At 34.8% G+C, this 10,762-nt stretch overlaps 1 protein-coding gene across 1 annotated transcript in view; it reads left to right on the top strand.

The window, feature by feature from the left end:
- The window catches only part of LOC110445280 (arylsulfatase I-like), a gene marked incomplete at its 3' end in the record, with an annotated part of 23,442 nt that extends 12,965 nt beyond the window's left edge, over positions 1 to 10,477 (top strand). The window contains exons 3-9 of the mRNA XM_021489820.1: positions 3,705 to 3,808; positions 6,026 to 6,132; positions 6,564 to 6,628; positions 8,747 to 8,851; positions 9,619 to 9,682; positions 9,909 to 10,006; positions 10,338 to 10,477. Coding sequence (XP_021345495.1) covers positions 3,705 to 3,808; positions 6,026 to 6,132; positions 6,564 to 6,628; positions 8,747 to 8,851; positions 9,619 to 9,682; positions 9,909 to 10,006; positions 10,338 to 10,477 — 683 coding nt within the window. The remainder of the gene's footprint in view (positions 1 to 3,704; positions 3,809 to 6,025; positions 6,133 to 6,563; positions 6,629 to 8,746; positions 8,852 to 9,618; positions 9,683 to 9,908; positions 10,007 to 10,337) is intronic.
- Between the last annotated feature and the right edge of the window lie 285 nt (positions 10,478 to 10,762).

The following is a 10,762-nucleotide window of genomic DNA, read 5'->3' as shown; positions in this document are numbered from 1 at the left end:
TGTGTAAGATTTGTTACTGTTTCCTGTGTAATATTTGTTACTGTTTCCTATGTAAAATTTGATACTGTTACCTTGTAAGATTTGTTACTGTTACCTGTGTAAGATTTGATACTGTTACCTGTGTAATATTTGTTACTGTTTCCTGTGTAATATTTGTTACTGTTTCCTATGTAAGATTTTATACTGTTACCTGTGTAAGATTTGTTACTGTTACCTGTGTAAGATTTGATACTGTTTCCTATGTAAGATTTGATACTATTACCTGTGTAATATTTGTTACTGTTTCCTGTCTAAGATTTGTTACTGTTTCCTGTGTAAGATTTGTTACTGTTTCCTGTGTAAGATTTGATTCTGTTACCTATGTAAGATTTGATACTATTACCTGTGTAATATTTGTTACTGTTTCCTGTGTAAGATTTGATACTGTTTCCTATGTAAGATTTGATACTATTACCTGTGTAAGATTTGATACTGTTACCTGTGTAAGATTTGATACTGTTATCTGTGTAAGATTTGATACTGTTACCTATGTAAGATTTGTTATTGTTGCATGTGTAAGATTTGTTACTGTCACCTGTGTAAGATTTGTTACTGTTTCCTGTGTAAGATTTGATACTGTTTCCTGTGTAAGATTTGTTACTGTTTCCTGTGTAAGATTTGTTACTGTTACCTGTGTAAGATTTGTTACTGTTACCTGTGTAAGATTTGATACTGTTACCTGTGTAAGATTTGATACTGTTACCTGTGTAATATTTGTTACTGTTAACTTTGTAAGATTTGTTACTGTTACATGTGTAAGATTTGTTACTGTTACCTGTGTAAGATTTGTTACTGTTACCTGTGTAAGATTTGTTACTGTTTCCTAGGTAAGATTTGTTAATTTTTCCTGTGTAAGATTTGTTACTGTTACCTGTGTAAGATTTGTTACTGTTCCCTGTGTAAGATTTGTTACTATTTTCTGCGTAAGATTGGATACTGTTACCTATGTAAGATTTGTTACTGTTTCCTGTGTAAGGTTTGATACTGTTACCTGTGTACGATTTGTTACTGTTACCTGGGTAAGATTTGTAACTGTTTCCTGTGTAAGATTTGATACTGTTTCCTGTGTAAGATTTACCTATGTAAGATTTGTTACTGTTGCCTGTGTAAGATTTGTTACTATTTTCTGCGTAAGATTTGATACTCTTACCTGTGTAAGATTTGTAACTGTTTCCTGTGTAAGATTTGCTACTGTTACCTGTGTAATATTTGTTACTGTTAACTTTGTATGATTTGTTACTGTTACATGTGTAAGATTTGTTACTGTTGCCTGTGTAAGATTTGTTACTATTTTCTGCGTAAGATTTGATACTCTTACCTGTGTAAGATTTGTAACTGTTACCTGTGTAAGATTTGATACTGTTACCTATGTTAGATTTGTAACTGTTTCCTGTGTAAGATTTACCTATGTAAGATTTGTTACTGTTTCCTGTGTAAGATTTGATACTGTTACCTGTGTTAGATTTGTAACTGTTACGTGTGTAAGATTTGTTACTGTTACCTGTGTAAGATTTGTTACTGTTTCCTGTGTAAGATTTGTTACTGTTTCCTGTGTAAGATTTGATACTGTTACCTGTGTAAGATTTGTAACTGTTTCCTGTGTAAGATTTGTTACTATTTTCTGCGTAAGATTGGATACTGTTACCTGTGTAAGATTTGTTACTGTTTCCTGTGTAAGATTTGTTACTGTTTCCTGTGTAAGATTTGTTACTGTTTCCTGTGTAAGATTTGTAACTGTTTCCTGTGTAAGATTTGATACTGTTAGCTGTGTAAGATTTGTTACTGTTACCTGTGTAAGATTTGCTACTGTTACCTGTGTAATATTTGTTACTGTTACCTGTGTAATATTTGTTACTGTTTCCTGTGTAAGATTTGTTACTGTTTCCTGTGTAAGATTTGTTACTGTTACCTGTGTAATATTTGTTACTGCTACCTGTGTAAGATTTGTTACTGTTTCCTGTGTAAGATTTGATTCTGTTTCCTGTGTAAGATTTGATACTGTTTCCTATGTAAGATTTGTTACTGTTACCTGTGTAAGACTTGTTACTGTTACCTGTGTAAGATTTGTGACTGTTACCTGTGTAATATTTGTTTATGTAAGCTGTGTAAGATTTGTGACTGTTACCTGTGTAATATTTGTTAAGATTTGTTTCTGTTTCCTGTGTTAGATTTGATACTGTTACCTGTGTAAGATTTGTTACTGTTTCCTGTGTATGATTTGTTACTGTTTCCTTGTAAGATTTGTTACTGTTTCCTGTGTAAGATTTGTTACTGTTACCTGTGTAAGATTTGATAATGTTACCTGTGTAAGATTTGATACTGTTTCCTGTGTAAGATTTGTTACTGTTTCCTATGTAAGATTTGTTACTGTTTCCTGTGTAAGATTTGATACTGTTACCTGTGTAAGTTTTGTTACTGTTTCCTGTGTATGATTTGTTACTGTTTCCTCGTAAGATTTGTTACTGTTTCCTGTGTAAGATTTGATACTGTTACCTGTGTAAGTTTTGTTACTGTTTCCTGTGTATGATTTGTTACTGTTTCCTCGTAAGATTTGTTACTGTTTCCTGTGTAAGATTTGATACTGTTACCTGTGTAAGTTTTGTTACTGTTTCCTGTGTATGATTTGTTACTGTTTCCTTGTAAGATTTGTTACTGTTTACTGTGTAAGATTTGTTACTGTTACCTGTGTAAGACTTGTTACTGTTACCTGTGTAAGATTTGTGACTGTTACCTGTGTAATATTTGTTAAGATTTGTTACTGTTTCCTGTGTAAGATTTGTTAATGTTTCCTGTGTAAGATTTGTTACTGTTTCCTGTGTATGATTTGTTACTGTTTCCTCGTAAGATTTGTTACTGTTTCCTGTGTAAGATTTGATACTGTTACCTGTGTAAGTTTTGTTACTGTTTCCTGTGTATGATTTGTTACTGTTTCCTCGTAAGATTTGTTACTGTTTCCTGTGTAAGATTTGATACTGTTACCTGTGTAAGTTTTGTTACTGTTTCCTGTGTATGATTTGTTACTGTTTCCTTGTAAGATTTGTTACTGTTTCCTGTGTAAGATTTGTTACTGTTTCCTGCGTGAGATTTGATACAATTTTCTGTTTCAGGTTCGTGACTTTTTCCAGTATAAGATTTCATACTATTTCCAGTATAAGTTTTGATACTATTTCCAGTATAAGATTTGATGCTATTTCCAGTATCAGAATTCATACTATTTCCAGTATAAGATTTGATACTATTTCCAGTTTAAATTTTGTTCCTTTTTTTGTATCAGGTTTGTTACTATTTCCTGTTTTAGATTTGATTCTATTTCCTGTATAAGATTTGATACTATTTCGTTCAATATTTGTTACTATTTTCAGTGTAAAATTTGATACTATTTTCTGTATAAGATTTGTTTCTATTTCCTGTATAATATTTATTATTATTTCCTGTGTAAGATTTGTTACTGTTACCTGTGTAAGATTTGTTACTGTTTCCTGTGTAAGATTTGTTACTGTTACCTGTGTAAGATTTGTTACTGTTTCCAGTGTAAGATTTGTTACTGTTACCTGTGTAAGATTTGTTACTGTTTCCTGTGTAAGATTTGATACTATTTCCTGTATAAGTGTTGTCACTATGATATCTTTACGTCTGTTACTCTTTTTCTACATGTTGACTGACAGAATGGTGTCATCAGACCTGCTGAAGCCAAGCATCTCCCCACCCAATATCCAACACTGCCAGAAAAATTACGGGATGCAGGATATGCAACTCACTTGATCGGAAAGTAAGTCCCCGATCACTCAATGTCGTTATTTGTCTCTATAATCTCCAGTCCGCTGATGCTTATTTGCTTTATCATATTCATTAAAACACACGTATGCGAAATGTCCAATGGAAATCGGCGTTAACATGACTGAATCCAAACATTTTTGAAGAGTATCCAATTGTCGTTTTGAACCTGCCTTAAGGTTTCTTGTGGCTTTAAATTATCTGCCAAATCAACGTTGCAGAAAAAGAGGTTATAGTCAAAATTAAAAAGCCCGTCAAAAGGAATAATATTTTACAGTTGCGAGATAGAAAAATAAGTTTAGGTACAGCGACATTCCTTATTGTTTTATTTTGTTATGTAATATATGTGATGTTATATGTGTTATGTTATATATGTTATGTTATATATGTGATGTTATGATTAAGATGTTTGTTTTTTAATTTGCTTCAGCGTAAAGGCAACAGATCTTTCTTCTTATACTTCATAACATGACAATGTTGTCGTCATGAGTAACATCACTATGACGTCATATTTATCTGCCATGAAAAATTATATAAACTCAAATGTTTCAAGTAATTTTACTTGATTTAAAACATAAAAACGACAACAAAATACTTCAACATCTAATAAGACGGTTCAAATTCGCTTTTTGTCATATTTTTCATAGTTTTGTATTTGTATCACAGGAAAAAACGTATTTCTCCAATTAATCATATAGTTATGAACTTTTCTCCAGGATTCATTAGGGTTGTCTATGAAAACAATGTTACAATACACGTATCAACATTTTGGTGTATGTTTCGACTTTTGGCTACCAATGTTTTACGCAAGGTTGAGTTTGGTTTCAATTTGTTTTGCATCTAGTTTGGAACACAAAGGAAGGTTCTTTAATAAAAAATATATATATATAGTTTTATTCGTTTTATAGAAAATGTTTGATTCTAGGCAGTTTCTAAATGTGTGTTATACAAATGTGTAGTATACATGATTACTCGCCTACTCCAATACCCAAGGTGTGTATACACGACTACAAAACATTGACCCTTACAACAAGTTAGGGAACTATGACGTCAGTGGTAGCGCACGACACCGAACCTAATACTATAAGTGGGTCAGTTCAGGCCACTGACTGGCTCAGACGGGCCTTACCTAGTCGTGTACGTAAACCTATCGGGTGGTCGACAATGACCCAGTCAAGTCGGTTGAATAGTTTTATGAGTTCATTATCAAACCCCTAATCTCTTATCTGTAACACGTTCTGTAATTATGGCGGGAATCCAATCGTAACAAAGGCATTGACCTTCCGCAATGACCTTCCACACAGGGTCAATCACATTCAGTATAAGAAGATGAAGACCTGCCTGAGAGGAATTGATAAAAAGTTTAGGCTTGTTTTCCCATTCCCTTAATAACTTAGGTTTGTTACGATTGTGTTTCACTTATATTTGACCAAAACCGCCATAGATTAAGACATATATGAAATGGTAGCTAGCAAGTTCAACGACTAAATCTGTAGTACTTGAAAATATTGTAAGTTTTTGTAACTTGGAGACGGATTCCGGAGAATTCGTAAAACCATATGGTTTTAGTTCAAACAAGAAGGGTAAATTATCTCGAAATGAAAAACTCCTGAGGGCTCAACCAGAAATCACCATATCGACTAATGGGCCGATCGCGATTATTGGGTTGATATGGTGAAGGATATGGATGTGGAAATGGTTCATCCATTTAATTACGTGCTACCCAACGACGATTTCAAATGTGTTTGTCTTCTTTACAAAAAGCAACATACTATATGAAATTTATTGTGAATCGGTTGTACCGGAAGTAGAATTATAGCGCGCGCCGGAAAGATATAGAAGCTACAATACAGTATTTTACAAGCTAGTTTATATTATCATTTGTCCCAGAATTAATCATTCGTTAATTTGAATTCGGTTTTGCTTTTCGATTTAGATATCCAGAATGTTTCCTCATGTTATTGAAACGAGGAAGGAAAGTTACATAAACATTAAACGTAGCATTGTTGGGCCGGGCTGTCCAGTATGTGTAGACCTTGTAGACCTTGTTTACTGCTTTAACACACTACATACCATTAAGAGACAACGACGATCGGCAGGTTACGCGACACCGACAGGACACTTTAGGTAGCTTATTGGCAAACGACGAGAATCTAGAAACCTCGAACATGTCATCAATAGTCATGGTACATGTGTTGCTTACATTATTTAGATGGCACTTGGGATTCTGTAACTGGCGGTATACTCCTACCCAGAGGGGCTTCGATAGTTTTCTGGGGTTCTACACCGGAGCACAGGATTATTACAAACATACCCGAGGTAGGCGAACTTTTGTATTGAATAAAGAATCTTTATTGGATAAAATGTATGTTAAATATTTAAACATTGTATGAAGGTTAAGTAAAATCGAAAAATAGAATTGCTCTCTTCAATTGTCCTTTCAGGAATGACATTTGGAAAAGCGTTACAAGAAAAAGCTCAATAGTATATTGAAAACTAACTGGAGCCCATTTTTTTTTGCGATACCAAAAAAAGAAAGAGAATTCCAAACTCGTTCCAAATAAAAAAATTATGAAGCGAGGAAAATTAAAAAAATGGAATTTGATTGATTTTATATTCGTTTTATCGAAGTAGATAATGACATCACGTATTGTGGGCGATGTAACTCATTAAATGTCGAATACATGTTGCATAGCACCCGAGTACATGATAAATGATCTTAACATAATTTGAAATATTTATTTTTACAGAAAACGGTTACGATTTTAGATACAATGCAACCGTCTACCATCCTCCGAGAAAACAGTATTCGACAGTAAGTACACATTTAGTACGTGCCTCATCAGTGACTCAGACTTGTCCTTAATTCATAGTGGTATAAGGCACAGGGACATGAGGATGTGTTACATTATGGCTATATTTGGACTTTAACGGACGTGAGCAGAGTCCTATTAATATACAGTATCAATTTTGGGTAGTTTAGTTTAAACATATTTTTATTGTCGTAAATAAGGACAATTAGGATTGAGCACAAGTTTTGCCAACTTAGTAACGCCCTCTCCTTAATACATCATGTTGTATAATACATAATGGACAGCAGTGAATTAACTTTATCCGATCATATAGTAGAAACAGCGAGGGAAGGAAAGCAAGAAGAAGAAGAAGGGTAAAAGATAGGTAGGATCATCCCCTAAATATATATATATAATATACAAACCCATGTAAATGTTTAAAACAATATTTGGTTAACAGTAATCTGACTGGCTGGAAAAACATCAATCAACACTTTCATAAACTGTGTCCATCACATTCCATAAAGCTGTATTCTGTAGATCCACTCGTAACCGTTCCGTGTTCTCAAAGCCCTTCCTCCATACCAGCCAGATCAGATACACAATTATTCAAAATTATGTAAACATATTAACATTGATATTCATACTATATTATATTATATTTATTTCACAAAGTATAAAGGATATTAGAAACGAATAAAATAGAGGGGGGGAAGGGGGAGTGCTCAAAATGTCAAAAGTCAAACTCTGCCAGTACCGTCGATATAGACTTGTACCGTTCTTGCAATGTTTGAGTTTGCCTCCTTATTTAAATCTATATCACCCTTTAGAATTAGGTCTAATGACATATCTCCTGGATACCATGCTAAATTCTGCAATAAGGAAAGGCGTCGGATGTGGTATTTAGGGCATGTGAAGAAGAACTGATACGAGTCCTCCCTCGTGTGTCCACATTCACATTGTGCTGAAAAAGTAAGATTAGCCCTAAAAAGATCATAATTGAGAGTACTTGCCCTGTTTCTTAATCTACAATGAAGAATATTTAGCCTACGCGGACCAAAATTGAGAAAGCATGGATTACATTTAGTTATTACATTATTCAACTTATGTATATTTGATTTGAACGAGTTCAGAGTTTGGGAGTTTCTTATGGTTGTGTCTAAATTATTCCAAAGATCAACAGTTGAAGGAAAGAAAGAGTTGCGCATAGTTTGGAGTCTATACCGTTGCTACCGCAATCGCTGAGAATTTCTTAAATTATAATGAGTCAGATCTCCAGTATTTTGAGGTAGGCTATTACATAAGTATGAGGGTGCAGTGCCATGTTTTATAGTATAAAGGAGGGACAGTTTTCTGATTTCTCTTCGTTTTGACAATGGTAGCCACCCAATTTCTGCATATAATAATTCGTTTTTTGAGTACATTGGTAATCCTGTGACAATACGGGCCGCATCTAGTTGTAGTTTTTCAAGATTATTTGAATTGATAGCACCACAGTTATCCCATACCTCACAGCCATACTCTAATATTGGTCTAATATATGTTAAATACAATTTCTCTAAGTTATCCCTATTAAGTATAAATTTCAATTTGCGAAGTGTTGCTGTGTATTTTGATACTTTCTTGATAATTTCATCTATATGTTTGGACCACTTGGCATCACTACTTAGTAATACACCTAGGTGCTTATGTTGATCGGTTATTTCAATAGGGATGTTATTGAACGTAAACAGAAGTTGATAGGGTAGATTTGAAAAAGATACTAACATAAATTCCGTCTTCTTTGGGTAAACTGCAGCCCCCACCATATTGTGGTATATTTGTGCGTATATGTCATTATTGAAGGTAGCATTGTTACAGAAAGTCGATATAAATCCACAAAACGTGTGCTATTACTCTTAACACGCTCAGTTAGGTCCAAATATAGATGTAACAAATGCTCAGGTCCCTGTGTAGGAGTGCCACGTACCTAAGTATTAGAAATTATTCGAAACACAATAATTTTGTACATGTTCATAAGTAATAAAGAAAATTATAAAAAAAATCATATCTACTCTATAAATTGACAAGTGTACGTTCCTTAGTCTTTTTTTTGTGTTCTCTCAAACTATCATGTATAATGTAATCCTTTCATATCACAGAAAACTTACGCGGATCGCGCCGTTGAGGTGATCCGGGAAAACCGGAAAACAGATAAACCGCTCTTCATGTACCTGTCTTTCCAGTCCGTCCATACCCCATTACAGGTGAGACTCCTTATCATCTAAGTGGTCAAACACGTTACTGGTCATCTAAGGGGTCAAACTCTTAACTGGTCATCTAAGTGGTCAAACCCTGTACTGGTCTTCGAAGTGGTCAAAACCTTTATTGGTCATCTAAGTGATCAAACCCTTTACTGGTCATCGAAGTGGTCAAACCCTTTACTGGTCATTTAAATTGTCAAACCCTTTACCTTTACTGGTCATCTTAGTGGTCAGACCTTTTACTGGTCATATAATTGGTCAAGCCCTTTACTGGTCATATAAATGGTCAAGCCCTTTACTGTTCATCTAGGTGGCCAAACACTTTACTGGTCACCTAAATGGTCAAGCCGTTTACTGGTCATTGTACGTAAGGATACTTTTTGACACACATTCTCTTGGTATAAGCTTTAAACTTTACCTATGTCATAGAGGTCATTATTTTGTTCATTGCTTGCCTCCGCTAGAGGTCAAACTTAGAGCCTCTGGCTACTTGTATGACGCTCTACCGATTTGAATTGACATAATTCAGGTATATATGAATGGTAACATGTTGTTGGTTTAAGCTTTTAAAGGAAGATAACTATAACAGTTTTTTTTTCAAAGGGGGTGTTTTAAGGGCGATAACTCTAAATATGCATGCATGTCTGTTCTCCAGGACTAGGACGCTAGCCGCAACGGATACTTCTTTATGTCTAAGTGAGGAGAAGGACAACTTTATGACTTTTGTAAATAAATTTACCCGAATCATCTCTTTTTTTCTAAATACCCAGGTACCAAGAAAATTCCAATCATTATACAAGAATGTTAAGAACAAGGAGAGGAGGATATATAATGGTATGTTGTATATTTGTATGTATTATTGTTTGTTATATTATATATATTATATTGTATTCTGAATAATTTCTAACAATCCCTTTGGCCGATTATTTTTGTTATGCCATGTGATCAATACAATCAAATCAGAAACTCTGTTATATAGATGAGATGCAATTATGTCTGATGTCCACTGGATTTAAAAATTAAGTAATCCTATAAGGAACTGATGTTCTTTGTGTCACAGGGATGGTCACGGCTATGGATTCGGCTATAGGCACGGTAGTGGCTGCCCTTAAAAAGTATAGATACTTACAGAACTCAATCATCGTCTTTACTACAGATGTAAGTATTTATTACACATTCATTACGTAAACCTCCGCAGTGCCGGTACTGGTATTGAAAATGTTACTTTAACATGCATTCGAAGTTAATACTTATTAAAAAGTATCGTTTGCTTTACACTTGCAACTGACATTTGCATTTTTCCATAAATACCAGTTTCACAGTGGTTTACATATACTAGAGAACAAATATTACCCCATCTTCACCAGAATGTGCTAGGGTTTGAATTACAAAGTTTAAATGGTATAGAGATGGTTAGAGTTTGATATCAATACCTTATTAGGACATTTGTTGTTTTCCATGTATGTTGAAAACAATATATACATTATAGAATGGAGGGGCTGCCCACGTGGCCGGAAATAATCTGCCCTTGAGGGGCTCCAAGACGACACTCTGGGAGGGCGGTACCCGGGCGGTGTCCTTCGTACTCGCGAAGAAATTCCAAAAGCGGAAGAGGTTCGTTCATGATGGGTAAGCTCGCAGGCATGAAACAACTTCATACCTTCTACCAAACATTTGCGTCAACTAAAATAGGCTATTTTAGCTACTATGTTGTATACGCCCGTCATCCGACGGGTCGTATTATGGGGGCTGCGTTGTCCGTCCGTCCGTTAACTTTTCCTTGTTATCGCTCCCCGGTCATACCAATATCGCTCCCCGGTCATACCAATATCGCTCCCCGGTCATAACAATATCGTTCCCCGGTCATACCAATATCGCTCCCCAGTCATACGCATATCGCTCCCCAGTCATACC

The sequence above is a fragment of the Mizuhopecten yessoensis genome, unplaced genomic scaffold, assembly GCF_002113885.1.
Source record: "Mizuhopecten yessoensis strain PY_sf001 unplaced genomic scaffold, ASM211388v2 scaffold2163, whole genome shotgun sequence".
NCBI lineage: Eukaryota > Metazoa > Mollusca > Bivalvia > Pectinida > Pectinidae > Mizuhopecten > Mizuhopecten yessoensis.
Note: the sequence above shows the minus strand (reverse complement) of the source record. Positions and strands in the feature narration are given on the sequence as shown.